A 17,402-nucleotide genomic window follows, 5' to 3' on the forward strand; every position below is an offset into this window, starting at 1 on the left:
TAATCACAAACAAGGTGTGCAATTAATTTATTAGTGAATATTAGGGTAGTTAGGGCACCATGTCTGCAACCATGTGTGAAATATGTCCGTTTTCACAATATTATAGTAACAGAACATGACGTATGTGTATTTATTTAACATACTGTATATTTTTCAACAGCTCTAAGTGAAATAAAAATGGGTTTCCATTATTCAAAAGGTTGTGGTTATCAAACGTTTTAGGAGCAATTGCAATAGTTTGCTGCGCTGTGTGCGTGCAGCACTTTTTTAGAACTGGACAACATTTCTGCATTGAAAGAAAATCACAGATAACTACAATCAGTCCCGGCATCATGCCCACCCACAGAATAAGTCATGCCCGCCCTGGGCTGGAAGCGGTTTATCTTATTTGGTTGTTTTTTGTTTTTTTTTACATCGGAGCAGGTAAAAATAAGATAAGTACTCAAAACAAAGGCAGTTAGTTGACTAGGATGATAGCAGAGTTGACATGTTAGTTAAAGTATATAAACGAGACAAAAAAGGTGACGGAAACAAAATCCAATTACCGGTATATTTAATTTTATCTTGTCAAAGGTTGGCACAAATTCGGAAAATATCCTATCACGGCTCTTTAATGGCGTACAGTAAAAGAGGGTTGAGTGTTAGTTATGATGAGAGCCAATCAGATGCTTTTCCTTTGCTAGTTAAGGAAGTCATCGCCAAAACCAAAATGTGTGGCTTTAACATGTTCCACAATCCACATCGTAATGTGTGTAAACCTGGAAGACAGTGAAGAGGACACATTTCATTTTTACTGCTATGAAGCCATCAGCAGGCGAGTCATCGACACAACTGTAAGTCAAATCTATTATTTGCCCCTCCATTTTTCTGCATTCTTTCGTATCTCAAGTTATCATTACGTATATGTATTGTTGCATTTAAACAACTGTATTGTTGATAATAAAGGTAAATTATTGGTATTGTTCATTATCAATAGCGCTATTTCTATTGGTATTTGTATTGATCCATTTGTAGTGTAATAATGCTCATTGTCATTTCTGTATTATTTTTTATTTTTCGCTAACTGCTTATTTGCTATTACTTTTACCATCATATTTGTACATGTCGTATTTGCTGATGTTGCTGTTGTTGTTTGCTGTTGTTGTTTTTGTGTCTCTGTCTAATCCCCCTCTTGTCCCCACAATTTCCCCCTCTGTCTTCTTTTTTTTTCTCTTTCTATCCCCTCCTGCTCCGGCCCGGCTGCACTAAATGATAATATAAATACATTTAATAAAGTCAAATACAAATAAGGCAACAAGAGAAGTATCCTACACTTCTCTTTTGTAAAGTAAATCTGAACAGCCGACATGGGCATCTACATCAACTATATGATTTGCCTGAGAAGCTGGACAGGACACAAAAAAAAAAAAAAGAAAAAGAAAAAAAAAAAAATCTATTATTTGCTATTGGTGTTGTAGCAAAAACTGATTCTGTGCCAAAAAGTTATTCCCACCGCCACGCGGCGGGAGTGCGTATAACGCTTTCGGGCTGTGTCTGTCCACAACTGATTACCATATGTAAAACAAACACTGGTTATTGTAAGGATATATGTTTGAAAATGTTTAAGCCTTTATCATATCTAATAAATGACAGAGTTGGCCATTTCTATAGTATTATGGAGTTTGTAAAGGACTGTTATTGATCCGATGTTGATGTGCTATTACCTCTTTCTTGTTTAGAAGCTACATACAACAATAACTCCTCTTTGTTCATGCACATAACAAATATTAATCAAGTGTTTGGATATATCTATTCAAGAGAGTTATACATATGATAATGAAGTACATACTGTACCGTGTACATGTTAAAGTACCCTTGGGGTGGTATAGCTCGGTTGGTAGAGCGGCCGTGCCAGCAACTTCAGGGTTGCAGGTTCGATCCCCGTTTCCGCCATCCTAGTCACTGCCGTTGTGTCCTTGGGCAAGACACTTTATCCACCTGCTCCCAGTGCCACCCACACTGGTTTAAATGTAACTTAGATATTGGGTTTCACAATGTAAAGCGCTTTGAGTCACTTGAGAAAAGCGCTATACAAATGTAATTCACTTCACTTCACTTTACTTTAAAAAGCTAAAATCTACCCCAAACAACATCTTAGTGATTCAAAATAATATTATGATATTGACACATCTCATCTGTGCATCTTCTAAGGTTATTCTAGTAATGTATGCACTTATGAGATGTGTCAATATCAAAAATATTACTTTAAATCACTTTTTGGCAACCAAGAATACATTGATTTAATGAATACATCCAAACACTTCATTAATATGTATTATGTGCAGGAACACAGAATAGTTAACATTTTATGTAGCTTTTAAACAAGAAATAGGATTTAGTGTCAGCGCTACAACAGTCCTTTGCAATTAAAACCATAGAAATGGCCACCTCTCTCGTTTTTTTGACACAATAAAGGCTTAAATAATTTCAAACACATATCTTTACGAAACTACAAATATACCGTGAAGTAATCAGTTGAGGACAGACGAAGCCCCAACATTGCAGCTGTAACAAGCGTGCATCCTTTTTTGACAGGGCCCTCCCTGAAATTTTTTTATGAACCCCTTAAAAAAATTTGCAGCCGGGTCTGACTAGAATATGTAATTCTGGTAGGAATTGCGGGTGAATGCCGTATGTGCTGTACGCACAAGCCACCAATATGCTCGAGTAGAACTGAAATGCTTGAATGGTGAGGAGTGGAGTGTGTGGATGTTGGAATGGTTTGAATCGGACGAGAAATGTGAGATATGAAGAGGTCTGTATATTTCCCATTTATTTTTCACTGGGTTCAGTTTCAGTTCATTTATTTATATAACACATTTAAAAACAACCCCAGTTGGCCAAAGTGCTGTACAGACATCAGAAAAGGGGCACATAGAGTCACATTTACACTATATAAAAGTTCCTGGTAATTCTTGGTAATCAAGGACATTTTAGAATCCGGAAAGACTTTGGCTTGAATGTCTAGGATGTTTGGGGTGTGGGGATGGTAGAACGGTTCAAAACGGATAAGAAATGTTGGAGTTGTGCAAATTCGAAAATTGGCCCATTCATTTTCAATTGAAAAAAAATTGTCCTGGAAAACCTGGAATTCCAGGTAAAGGAGGAACTTTTGGTAGTTAATGATTCCCGTTTTAATACTTGAGCAGTTCCGATTGGATGAAAACTAGGGGTGCTGAAAGACTGAAAAAACCCAGAAAAAATTACGGCATTAAAAGAATAATGATAATAAATTGATGAATTTATGGTGTAGAACAACATGTGTGAACGCTTGGGCATTCACACAATTACAAAAGTTTTGTTTTTTTTAATTAAAATCATCTTTCTTCAGTAACTGGCAACAATGCATATGCTTCAACTTGCTGAGCTGATTGGCCTTTAATTGACAAGACGTTTGTTTAAAAATCGTTCAAGTTTTGTAGCCTTCCAAGTTTCCTTTTACTCTCTGGAACCACATGTCTGCAGTGTTGGTTTAACTGTCACCAGTAGCAACAGCAACAGAATCCTCATTGATGATTTGCTTGCCAGAAGCCATCAAATGTGTCTGGTCAGCCTGCGTCGATTAATCTCATCTATCTGTAAAAAATGGTGCACTTTTTTCATTCTAAATTTAGACTCATCAATACTATTGTGTGCCATTGTATGACCTCCCCACATGGTCTTTGGTGACCTGAATCAACCGATTCAACTCCTCTCAGTAGCTTTCTATTACTGATATTTTCCCTCTAAAGTGATAAAGAGCAGGGTGTCGCTCATTCTTGAATGCATGCAATATGAAGCCTTCAGATAGCATTTGTGTCAAAGCATTGTTTTGACAGCACGGGGTACAGATTGCACCATTGCAAAACTAATCCACAACCTAATAGCCTTAAAGGGGCCTTTAGTGCCTTAGTCCTGTAACAGTGCTACTCTTATTAGTACACAGCTGAGTTGAGCTTGTCCAGTCTGGGACAACTGGGTTGAACCAGTCTGGTCTCTGCTGCCCCTGTTCTGCTGTCTGTGCAGGGTTTTTGTTCCAGCCTGACAGGCCTCCACTGTAATTAACACCATGGATCACCTCACATGTTCACTCACACAGACAAATAACATTGGGGATGAGAAAGTGAAAGAGATTGGCTGCTATACACATACAGGGGCATGTGGGCATAGTGTGCACACACAACTGTCATACAAAATACATCCACAGAGGAAGCCAGACAAGAAAATACATATGACTGAAATGCAAGGGAGCTCTATGGTTGTGCTTTTGGGTGTGGAATTCCCAGTGAGTGAGAAAATAAACAAAAGCAATGGTGTCTGCATTGGGAGCTTTAATTTCCCACTCTTTCATGCTGCGTTTGGACAGCTAATCCCCCGGCTTCCCTGTCTTTGTAGACATAGAATATGAGCAAAGTGCTCCCATAGGACACAGCGGATGAGAAAATGTATCCTGTTTTTATAAATGGACTTCTTGAAGCATCGAGATGTGTCGTTAGTCATTATCAGATGTAACAGTGTCACTCACATCCTTTCAAATGTCACTGCGCTGAAACTGCAAATGACTTAGATAATCAGGACTACATGGGATGGCTCATGTGACCAGAATGAATGTGGCACTCGATCCAACTATACCAAGCCTTAGTGTACATGTATGTGTGTGTGCATTAGTGTCCTCTATGCATATGGTTGCTTAGTATGAGCTAGACAACTGCTCTCTGGGAGGGATGCCATAGTAATCCTCTATTTGGCTCATCAGTCTCCCACTCTGTCTCTCAGCTTTCTCACACGCAGAGTCTTCGCCTCTTTCATCACTGTTTTGTCTCACACTCTCCATGTGTTTTATCGCAGACAACATACTCCCACTAGTGGAGAAAAATACATGCAGCTAGACAGTGATAGATCAGAATATATACTGTAGAATTTAGTTTCTAATGACTTTCATGGTAGAGGAATTGATGACCTCAAGTTAGACAGTAAACATTGAACTATTAAACAACTAACCACTGCATTAACGGTCTAACATTTCATTTTCTGCATTTATTTCAGTATTATTATCAACAAGACTACAAATATAAAGTAGTGTTTCCCATTCAATTGTTAATTTGAGGCAACCCGCAACGGGTACATTTAGAACAGACCTGTTAAGAAATCGCCAATTTTATGCATACCTATTCTTATTATGATAATGATTCTTATTTTGAAATATTTGACTTTGAAAGTGTCACTTCCGCGTACAGTTTTGCATATGTGGACCCAGTGCCACAGCTAGATTGCAGTCTTGTGAGAATCACTGATTTAGGCGTTGGTGATATGCCCACAATCCATATTGCAATATATATTTCGCAGCCTCTTGCGATAACAATATATCAGGGCTGCAGGGATTAGTCGACAAAATCGACGTCCACCCGTTCATCCATCCATTTTCTACCACTTGTCCCTCTCGGGGTCACAGGATTATAAAAATAGATCAACAAAGATTTGTTATTGTCGACTAGACGCTTAATACAATTTTAATTGATAGACTACCAGCCATGTTCTAGTGTACACTTTAATTCATTGAGGTAAACAATTGCAACTAAATACCAGTACTGAAAAAAAATAGTAAATGTCATGTTTACAGGACATATTGTTGGTTGTTTTATTTTTCACTGTGGTTATTTACTTTGTGGAATAAAGTAAAACGATTGGTTTCTCAGTAAATTATGTTCCTTTTGTTAAAATAGAATTTACCATTAAAAGGTTTTAAAAATAAGTTAAAATCCATTTGCGGGCTCAACGTCAACCTCAAACGTGCACAGCATATCAGAAGCAATAATCATTTGACTAGTCGAATAATAGAACAAATAATCGCTGATTTGGCGACAATCAAAATAATCTTTGGTTGCAGCCCTACAATATACGTTAGAAAACATTATTTGCCGTTATGAATGATGATAGAACCATTTCTAAAGATGTAGGTTACAAAGTATCTTCCATTGACTGCTAAGATATGCAGTAAGGTAGTCAATCATTCCGGTTTTCTCTGCCGTGTGTAGCCATTTTTATTATTCTCTTTCTAGAATATGTATTTATCCATGCATCCATTTACTACTGCTTGTCCCGTTTGGGTTTGCGGCGGGTGCTGGAGCCTATCTCAGCTGCATTTCTCAGCTTGCAATTTCCATGTTCATGGCTGGTAAAATACTGGAAGCATGTGGGGGGTGCTGGAGCCTATCTCAGCTGCATTTCTCAGCTTGCAATTTCCACGTTCATGGCTGGTTAGTCTCCTCCAGAAGCATATAGGCAAACGTAGATATGTTTTAAACAATATGGTAATTTTTTTTTTTTAACTAACATGTTAACTGCATATTACGCTTCTACTGTAATTGATAGGAGCACTGATCAACATTATTGCTATGATATTCTTCTTAATGATGGGGCAGGAGGGAGCAAGGAATACGTTTGCTGTGAATTCATATTAAGTACATTCATTCATTCCTGACCTGCGTTTGCCATGTGTCCATGCTTAGCTATTCCTCGTCCTCCAGTAAAAATTGTAATTGTAAGAAATGCAGTTTATTTGCCGCTTTAGAGGTGAGGATTAGTAACTTGGAGCAGCTTTGTACTGTACTTTAACCATGCTATCTAAAAAAAGTAGCTATCTCTGTGACAATGTTACATTACACTGATGATGCTTTGTAGTTTACTGCAGCTTGTCACTCTCAATTTTGAGAGACAAAGCTAGGTTGTGTCATCAATAAACCATTATGGCAATAGGGTGATGGAAATAGAATATCTATCGTAGACCAAATTTTTATAATTTCTATCGTATACCTTGCAATCCTACACTGAATATACAATTAAGAAGCAATTATTATTTTACTATGAATTTCAGTGTTTCCCAAGAATTTATGTATTTGTGGCTGGCGTACAATAGATAGTGTAGTATCATGGGGTATGCCTTGTAACTTTGCCTTAGGGATTCACACAAGTAGCTTTTGTTCAGATTTAAAGATGAAAATATGTTTACATAAACCTAGCAGGAATATATTATTTGTGACAGGTAGCTGAGTCAATATATCAGAAAAGCATGTGTTTCTGAGGGGGCAAACTGTACAAAAATATATCAAGTGATAGCAACAGGAGGATTATGTCCAACCCAAACACATGACCGACTTGTCTCACACAAAGCCAACAGTCAAATCAGAGGGTGTATTACAATACTGCTTTCTTTTGTAGTTTCCATTCTCCTTCACAAGAACGTCTCCCATGACATGTTGTATTAAACTCCATGTTTTCTATTACGCTCAGCATGAATTAAACTAACAGTCTACTTTTATTTCCATTCCTTTTCCATTTCATGAATTATTACGATACACAAGCGGCAATCCCTCTCTGAGCTGCCACCTTAACGTGGTAGAGGAGTTTGCGTGTCCCAATGATCCTAGGAGCTATGTTGTCCGGGGGCTTCCATGCCCCCTGGTAGGGTCTCCCAAGACAAACAGGTCCTAGGTGAGGGATCAGACAAAGAGCAGCTCGAAGACTTCTATGGAAATGCAAGAACCGAGACTCAGATTTCCCTCGCCCGGACGCGGGTCACCGGGGCCCCCCTCCGGAGCCAGGCCCGGAGTTGGGGCACGATGGCGAGCGCCTGGTGGCCGGGCCTGTCCCCATGGGGCCCGGCCGGGCACAGCCCGAAGAGGCAACGTGGGTCCCCCCTCCAATGGGCTCACCACCCATAGCAGGGGCCATAGAGGTCGGGTGCAATGTGAGCTGGGCGGTAGCCGAAGGCAGGGCACTTGGCGGTCCGATCCTCGGCTACAGAAGCTAGCTCTTGGGACGTGGAACGTCACCTCGCTGGGGGGGAAGGAGCCTGAGCTAGTGCGCGAGGTAGAGAAGTTCCGGTTGGATATAGTCGGACTCACCTCGACGCACAGCAAGGGCTCTGGAACCAGTTCTCTCGAGAGGGGCTGGACTCTCTTCCACTCTGGCGTTGCCAGCAGTGAGAGGCGACGGGCTGGGGTGGCAATTCTTGTTGCCCCCCGGCTCAGAGCCTGCATGTTGGAGTTCAACCCGGTGGACGAGAGGGTAGCTTCCCTCCGCCTTCGGGTGGGGGGACGGGTCCTGACTGTTGTTTGCGCTTACGCGCCAAACAGCAGCTCAGAGTACCCACCCTTTTTGGATTCACTCGAGGGAGTACTTGAGAGTGCTCCCCCGGGTGATTCCCTCGTTCTACTGGGGGACTTCAACGCTCATATTGGCAACGACAGTGAAACCTGGAGAGGCGTGATTGGGAAGAATGGCCGCCCGGATCTGAACCCAAGTGGTGTTTTGTTATTGGACTTTTGTGCCCGTCACGGATTGTCCATAACGAACACCATGTTCAAGCATAAGGGTGTCCATATGTGCACTTGGCACCAGGACACCCTAGGCCGCAGTTCTATGATCGACTTTGTAGTTGTGTCATCGGATTTGCGGCCTCATGTTTTGGACACTCGGGTGAAGAGAGGGGCGGAGCTTTCTACCGATCACCACCTGGTGGTGAGTTGGCTGCGATGGTGGGGGAGGATGCCGGACAGACCTGGCAGGCCCAAACGCATTGTGAGGGTTTGCTGGGAACGTCTGGCAGAGTCTCCTGTCAGAGAGAGTTTCAATTCCCACCTCCGGAAGAACTTTGAACGTGTCACGAGGGAGGTGCTGGACATTGAGTCCGAGTGGACCATGTTCCGCACCTCTATTGTCGAGGCGGCTGATTGGAGCTGTGGCCGCAAGGTAGTTGGTGCCTGTCGTGGCGGTAATCCTAGAACCCGTTGGTGGACACCGGCGGTGAGGGATGCCGTCAAGCTGAAGAAGGAGTCCTATCGGGTTCTTTTGGCTCATGGGACTCCTGAGGCAGCGGACAGGTACCGACAGGCCAAGCGGTGTGCGGCTTCAGCGGTCGCGGAGGCAAAAACTCGGACATGGGAGGAGTTCGGGGAAGCCATGGAAAACGACTTCCGGACGGCTTCGAAGCGATTCTGGACCACCATCCACCGCCTCGGGAAGGGGAAGCAGTGCACTACCAACACCGTGTATGGTGCGGATGGTGTTCTGCTGACCTCGACTGCGGAAGTTGTGGATCGGTGGAGGGAATACTTCGAAGACCTCCTCAATCCCACCAACACGTCTTCCTATGAGGAAGCAGTGCCTGAGGAATCTGTGGTGGGCTCTCCTATTTCTGGGGCTGAGGTTGCTGAGGTAGTTAAAAAGCTCCTCGGTGGCAAGGCCCCGGGGGTGGATGAGATCCGCCCGGAGTTCCTTAAGGCTCTGGATGCTGTAGGGCTGTCTTGGTTGACAAGACTCTGCAGCATCGCGTGGACATCGGGGGCAGTACCTCTGGATTGGCAGACCGGGGTGGTGGTTCCTCTCTTTAAAAAGGGGAACCGGAGGGTGTGTTCTAACTATCGTGGGATCACACTCCTCAGCCTTCCCGGTAAGGTCTATTCAGGTGTACTGGAGAGGAGGCTACGCCGGATAGTCGAACCTCGGATTCAGGAGGAACAGTGTGGTTTTCGTCCTGGTCGTGGAACTGTGGACCAGCTCTATACTCTCGGCAGGGTCCTTGAGGGTGCATGGGAGTTTGCCCAACCAGTCTACATGTGCTTTGTGGACTTGGAGAAGGCATTCGACCGTGTCCCTCGGGAAGTCCTGTGGGGAGTGCTCAGAGAGTATGGGGTTTCGGACTGTCTGATTGTGGCGGTCCGCTCCCTGTATGATCAGTGTCAGAGCTTGGTTCGCATTGCCGGCAGTAAGTCGGACACGTTTCCGGTGAGGGTTGGACTCCGCCAAGGCTGCCCTTTGTCACCGATTCTGTTCATAACTTTTATGGACAGAATTTCTAGGCGCAGTCAAGGCGTTGAGGGGATCTGGTTTGGTGGCTGCAGGATTAGGTCTCTGCTTTTTGCAGATGATTTGGTCCTGGTGGCTTCATCTGGCCAGGATCTTCAGCTCTCACTGGATCGGTTCGCAGCTGAGTGTGAAGCGACTGGGATGAGAATCAGCACCTCCAAGTCCGAGTCCATGGTTCTCGCCCGGAAAAGGGTGGAGTGCCATCTCCGGGTTGGGGAGGAGATCTTGCCCCAAGTGGAGGAGTTCAAGTACCTCGGAGTCTTGTTCACCAGTGAGGGAAGAGTGGATCGTGAGATCGACAGGCGGATCGGTGCGGCGTCTTCAGTAATGCGGACGCTGTATCGATCCGTTGTGGTGAAGAAGGAGCTGAGCCGGAAGGCAAAGCTCTCAATTTATCGGTCGATCTACGTTCCCATCCTCACCTATGGTCATGAGCTTTGGGTTATGACCGAAAGGACAAGATCACGGGTACAAGCGGCCGAAATGAGTTTCCTCCGCCGGGTGGCGGGGCTCTCCCTTAGAGATAGGGTGAGAAGCTCTGTCATCCGGGGGGAGCTCAAAGTAAAGCCGCTGCTCCTCCGCATCGAGAGGAGCCAGATGAGGTGGTTCGGGCATCTGGTCAGGATGCCACCCGAGCGCCTCCCTAAGGAGGTGTTTAGGGCATGTCCGACCGGTAGGAGGCCACGAGGAAGACCCAGGACACGTTGGGAAGACTATGTCTCCCGGCTGGCCTGGGAACGCCTCGGGATCCCCCGGGAGGAGCTGGACGAAGTGGCTGGGGAGAGGGAAGTCTGGGCTTCCCTGCTTAGGCTGCTGCCCCCGCGACCCGACCTCGGATAAGCGGAAGAAGATGGATGGATGGATGGATGGACAAGCGGCAATGCCGTGCCTTAAATATAATATTATGTTAATATAATATTTGACAGATCCAATTAAAAAAAACAGAGTGAATCCATTCGTTACATTTCTGAAGTTACAGTGCCACTGATGCACCAGCAAAGACCCTCAAGATGTTGGACTGAAATCCTGCTGATTGTTTTACGATGACCTGTCCTAACAAAGCAATGAGACCCCACGGTTCTATAATTTATAACAGTCCAAGAAAAGACAGTGCCGCTCATTCTTTTCACCCTGAAGTGCAGTCTCAGAGGATGAATAACAAGCAGACAAAACTGTGGGGAAGAATGTAATTCTACACAATTAAAAAGGAATGATGGGATTAGCACTCCAAAGCACGTTAAGATGGTATCAGATGTGATGTGCTTTGTACCAGCACAAAGCAAAGTCATCAAAAGGAGACTACAGTGGCACCTAAACTTACAAGTAATTTGAGATACGTGTTGTCTCTCGGCATTTTATTATGCTTTACTACTTGAGTTACAACCCTAGTCCGCTCCCGGCTGTGCTGTTTGAGCAACAAAGAGTTAATGGTATATTGTTACACCTTGCTGTCCCTTCCATTATAAAATAAGTTGATGAGCGCATTTGAGCGCCGCTCAGAGAACGACAAAATCCTGCCCGCCAACCATCGGAACTGAAAAAGTTACAGTAGTGCAAAGGAGGACAACCATAGCATCTCCACCGTTGTATGGTCAATCCACATCATACAAGCTGTAACCAGCACAAACTTCCAAACGGCTGATATTTATCGAAAACAATATTGATAAGCTGGAAATGATGTGTTTTATTTCCTTCTGTTTACTACTTAATCAACAAACTGGCGGGTCGAGCATTACCTTTGGTACACAGACATAGATATCGCTTGTTGTCAACTTTGACCTCACTGGTCTGTCACTTAAATATCAGATTCCCAGTTTGTCTTTCTTTATTTCACAAAATGCAACGTTCCGTATAACTGGCTCAATCTCCGTGCCTTGTTGTCTTTTTTGGCAACATTTAAACAACCTTTCAACTCCACAACAGACGTTACTTCCCATCTTTGTCCCGGAAGTTCCACCCCCCAGTCAAGTCATTGGCTATAGAACCTGTGACGACACTGACTTGACTTGACTCGAGGAAAAAAAAAATATTTGACATGTGACATGTGTTTGGCTTTTTATTTTATTTAACATCTTTGAGGATATATGTTGTGTTTTAAAAATGAGAAAATACTGGAAGCATGTCACTCTTATAGACAGTGCTTTTTTTAATATTTGAAGATGAATGTGCCTATGGCTGTTCTCATTTATTAGGTTACTGCTAATCTGAAGGCATTTAACTGATCAGTTGTCTTAGAAGACGTTTGACCTCTCAGCCGAGTCTAAGTCAAGTCTAAGCGCCTGGTGCCAAGGTCCTAACTTTTAATCCTTTAACATGAAGAAGAGTGTACGCACAGGAAGGAAGGCTTATTGTGTTCTTTTGTGGTGTGAAAAAGAAAGTGTCCATCAACAAATGTTAACCATAGAATCGAACCGTTCAAACACCGTATTAAATGTTATTGAATCATTCATACACTAAATCGAATCACATCGAATCGTTCCATTTGATAATTCAATCGTTTTTGAATCACATCGTAACCCATGTATCGAAATGCAAATCGGCTCGTCCATCACAAAGATACAAACCCCGTTTCCATATGAGTTGGGAAATTGTGTTAGATGTAAATATAAACGGAATACAATGATTTGCAAATCATTTTCAACCCATATTCAGTTGAATATGCTACAAAGAGGGCTTCACGGTGGCAGAGGGGTTAGTGCATCTCCCTCACAATACGAAGGTCCTGAGTAGTCTTGGGTTCAATCCCGGGCTCGGGATCTTTCTGTGTGGAGTTTGCATGTCCTCCCCGTGACTGCGTGGGTTCCCTCCGGGTACTCCGGCTTCCTCCCACCTCCAAAGACATGCACCTGGGGATAGGTTGATTGGCAACACTAAATTGGCCCTAGTGTGTGGATGTGAGTGTGAATGTCGTCTGTCTATCTGTGTTGGCCCTGCGATGAGGTGGCGACTTGTCCAGGGTGTACCCCGCCTTCCGCCCGATTGTAGCTGAGATAGGCTCCAGCGTCCCCCGTGACCCCAAAGGGAATAAGCGGTAGAAAATGGATGGATGGATGCTACAAAGACAACATATTTGATGTTCAAACTGATAAATATTATTTATTGTGCAAATAATCATTAACTTTAGAATTTGATACCAGCAACACGTGACAAAGAAGTTGGGAAAGGTGGCAATAAATACTGATAAAGTTGAGAAATGCTCATCAAACACTTATTTGGAACATCCCACAGGTGAACAGGCAAATTGGGAACAGGTGGGTGCCATGACTGGGTATAAAAGTAGATTCCATGAAATGCTCAGTCATTCACAAATAAGGATGGGGCGAGGGTCACCACTTTGTCAACAAATGCATGAGCAAATTGTTGAACAGTTTAAGAAAAACCTTTCTCAACCAGCTATTGCAAGGAATTTAGGGATTTCATCATCTACGGTCCGTAATATCATCAAAGGGTTCAGAGAATCTGGAGAAACCACTGCACGTAAGCAGCTAAGCCCGTGACCTTCGATCCCTCAGGCTGTACTGCATCAACAAGCAACATCAGTGTGTAAAGGATATCACCACATGGGCTCAGGAACACTTCAGAAACCCACTGTCAGTAACTACAGTTGGTCGCTACATCTGTAAGTGCAAGTTAAAACTCTCCTATGCAAGGCGAAAACCGTTTATCAACAACACCCAGAAACGCCGTCGGCTTCGCTGGGCCTGAGCTCATCTAAGATGGACTGATACAAAGTGGAAAAGTGTTCTGTGGTCTGACGAGTCCACATTTCAAATTGTTTTTGGAAACTGTGGACGTCGTGTCCTCCGGACCAAAGAGGAAAAGAACCATCCGGATTGTTATAGGCGCAAAGTTGAAAAGCCAGCATCTGTGATGGTATGGGGGTGTATTAGTGCCCAAGACATGGGTAACTTACACATCTGTGAAGGTGCCATTAATGCTGAAAGGTACATACAGGTTTTGGAGCAACATATGTTGCCATCCAAGCAACGTTACCATGGACGCCCCTGCTTATTTCAGAAAGACAATGCCAAGCAACGTGTTACATCAACGTGGCTTCATAGTAAAAGAGTGCGGGTACTAGACTGGCCTGCCTGTAGTCCAGACCTGTCTCCCATTGAAAATGTGTGGCGCAATATGAAGCCTAAAATACCACAACATAGACCCCCGGACTGTTGAACAACTTAAGATGTACATCAAGCAAGAATGGGAAAGAATTCCACCTGAGAAGCTTAAAAAATGTGTCTCCTCATTTCCCAAACATTTACTGAGTGTTGTTAAAAGGAAAGGCCATGTAACACAGTGGTGAACATGCCCTTTCCCAACTACTTTGGCACGTGTTGCAGCCATGAAATTCTAAGTTAATTATTATTTGCAAAAAAAAAAAAAAAAGTTTATGAGTTTAAAAATCAAATATCTTGTCTTTGTAGTGCATTCAATTGAATATGGGTTGAACAGGATTTGCAAATCATTGTATTCCGTTTATATTTACATCTAACACAATTTCCCAACTCATATGGAAACGGGGTTTGTAGAACATGCTATACGTTTACCAAACAATCTGTCACTCCTAATCGCTAAATCCGATGAAATCTTATAAGTCTAGTCTCTTACGTGAATGAGCTAAATAATATTATTTGATATTTTATGGTAATGTGTTAATAATTTCACACGTAAGTCGCTCCTGAGTATAAGTCGCACCTCCGGCCAAACTATGAAAAAAAAATGCGACTTATAGTTCGAAAAATACGGTAGTACTTAACCTAAAACTAATTTGGTAATACGACGCAAAAACATATGTTATGGTCATGTACGGTCACAATGTTACTTTACTTAGATTTTTCAAGGGATGTTTTCAGTTTGCGTGCTTTTTTAAAAGTAAGGTTAACTGATGGATTTTTCAGTGATATATGTAAACATCTGCACTTCAACTACATAATCCGCAGCGTGGCTCGGGTGATAGATCGGCCGCGCAAGCAACTTGAGGGTTCCTGGTTCGATCCCATCTTTTGTCATCCTAGTCCCGTCCGATGTGTCTTTGGGCAAGACACTTCACCCTTGCTCTTGATGGGTCATTGTCAGCGCCTTGCATAGCAGCTCCCTCCATCAGTGTGTGAATATGAGTATAAATGGGTGAATGTGGAAATAGAGTCAAAGCGCTTTGAGTACCTTGAAGGCAGAAAAGCGCTATACAAGTATAATCCATAATTTCCCTGTTGTGGGATAAATAAAGGCAAGTCCTATCGTATCCTTTCCTACCACTGTATTTGACATTGTAGTAGTGTGAAAACAAGAATTTACTGTACCTGAAGCTCACACCAAGCCACCTCTACCCAGGTCTCGGTGTCCAGGCCTTTGTACACAGTCTTGAAGGCTCCTCTGCCCAGTTCAATGTCAAACTTGAGGAACCTGCCTCCAGGAGAAGTGGCCACAGCCTTCATCTCGGCCTCCTCCTCCAGCTCACGGTCCCTCTCCTTCCCCTTTAAGTTGGGTGAGGAGGGAGGGCCCCCCCTGCCAAGCTCCTGGCCGCTGGGGCAGGATGGATCGTGGCCCAGGGCAGCGCAAGACACAGCCCCTTGCTGCGGGACATTGGTTTTGAAGATAGGGTCAAAGGAGCGCAGTTCCAGGTGGGGTGCACTGTGGGGGGCTTCTGGCAGAACCACCTCATCCTCCTCCTCACAGATCTCCACACTCTTCCTAAAGAAGCGCTTCTCCCTCCTAAGACATTTCTGACCTGTGTCAACTGGCAGAGTGGGCGTTGAGAAGAAGACAGCTTTGACTGGGGCCACCATACTCTCCTTACGAGTATCTTCTCCTCCTCCTCCTGCTCCATCTTTTCCTCCTGTCATTCTCTTCTCCTGAGGCCGGGATGGGAGGGAATCCGAGGGAGTGCTGTGTGTCCTGTCCCTCTGCCTGTTGGAACGACCCTCCTGGTCCAGGTCCTCCTCCCTCTGTCCATCTGGTTTCTCAGACGATTCCTCTGTGCCCGTGGGCTCTCCTGGGTCTGTAGCCATGGAGAATGTCTTTTTTCACTCCTCCTAGACCTCCTCCACACCTTTTCTTCTCTGTCAGACTCCGTCTCTCTCTCTTTGTTCACACTCGTTCCAGTGATCCTGGTCGGCCAGACGTCTTTCTTTCTGTCCTCCAGGTGTTTTATGAAGGTCAGCTGCAGGTCCAATTAGTGACCTTCTCCTACTTTCCTTTCTTTATTCTCAACACATTATGATTCCACATAAAAATAACTAAACCACAGGAGAAGAGCTTATGTTCGCCCTTTCTTTTGCAGCATCCTCTACATCTTCATCACAATCCATTTGATTCCATCACGAAGCCAAATAAACAGCACGCATTCAAGACCTTATTAACACAGTAAAGCAGCAGTCTTTTCACACGCCTGCCGGGAGAGCCTCACTTCTTCTGGTCCCAACTGCCGAGTGAATATCTTCAAGAGAAGCCTGCAAGACAAAAACAACACAATTCAGACATTTAGAGGCAAGAATGACAGTCTGTAATCATGCTGTAGCCTTATACCAACTCTTTCAATAAGCAAGAGGGAGAATGACACACACACATAAATACAAACCCTTGTCTGTCAATTGCATTTCACATACATACATAATATACAGTATATTCATCTGGTTCATCAATGTTACTTGCAAACAACATAACACAAGTAGTCAAGTTTCATGCCTTAAAAGGGAACATCACTTTTTTTGAATGTTTGCCTATCGTTCACAATCATTATGAAAGATATGAAGACAAATGGATGTTTTTTTTAGTACATTCTAACTTGTAAATAAACGTAAATAGAAGTCCGCTTACAATGGAGACAATGGAAAGTCCTCTATTCCGCCCATAAAACCCAATTAATAACCATCCAAAAATTGCCAAGGATACTACATTTACTGTACATATTGTGACTTGAATATTAACCAAGTTTTAGTGATATTAGTATTATAAGCGCTAACGTAGACAAACTATATATAGCGGCACCGTGATCACTAACTTGTGTGGCTATGCTGACACTATCGACTGGTGAGGTGCTTCCTCGCCTCAGTGCTCGTGAAAGTTTATTCTAATCTAGATCACAAATCATGCCTCTCATAGTAGAAGAACAAGGACGTATTCCGACAAGTTGGTACACTTTGACAGGCAATTAAGACTCTGTAGAAAGAAAGACACAAAAAGACGCTAGGCCCTGCTCCTTTTCCTCGCAAGGATTATGAGTCATTCTGCGTCTAAATGGGGATATTGCAAGATTCTATCAGTCGGCATCCTAATGGCAGCAGACATTGTGCAGTAAGTGATGTTTTATTATTTTTGTTGGCTCTCATGACGTCTGCAGTGAGTAATAATCACTGATGATGTTGGGGGAGAAAAAGCAAACGTTTTTTAAATTAATGCGCTGCGTATGCTTAAAATGAGCGAAATAGGTAAATATTAAATGTTATTATATGTGCCTGTTACTACATTACATATATACATGCAGCGTGTTTATAAAACCTAAATGGAGGTATTTG

General features: G+C 43.4%; 1 protein-coding gene across 1 annotated transcript in view; it reads right to left on the reverse strand.

Annotated features, from left to right (window-relative positions):
* Window positions 1–17,402, reverse strand: part of wnk3 (WNK lysine deficient protein kinase 3) — a 99,588-nt gene that overhangs the window by 40,515 nt on the left and 41,671 nt on the right. Inside the window, exon 2 of the mRNA XM_061986672.2 lies at window positions 15,189–16,337. Coding sequence (XP_061842656.2) covers window positions 15,189–15,896 — 708 coding nt within the window. The 5' untranslated portion in view covers window positions 15,897–16,337. The remainder of the gene's footprint in view (window positions 1–15,188; window positions 16,338–17,402) is intronic.

Source organism: Nerophis lumbriciformis, linkage group LG01 (assembly GCF_033978685.3).
Source record: "Nerophis lumbriciformis linkage group LG01, RoL_Nlum_v2.1, whole genome shotgun sequence".
NCBI lineage: Eukaryota > Metazoa > Chordata > Actinopteri > Syngnathiformes > Syngnathidae > Nerophis > Nerophis lumbriciformis.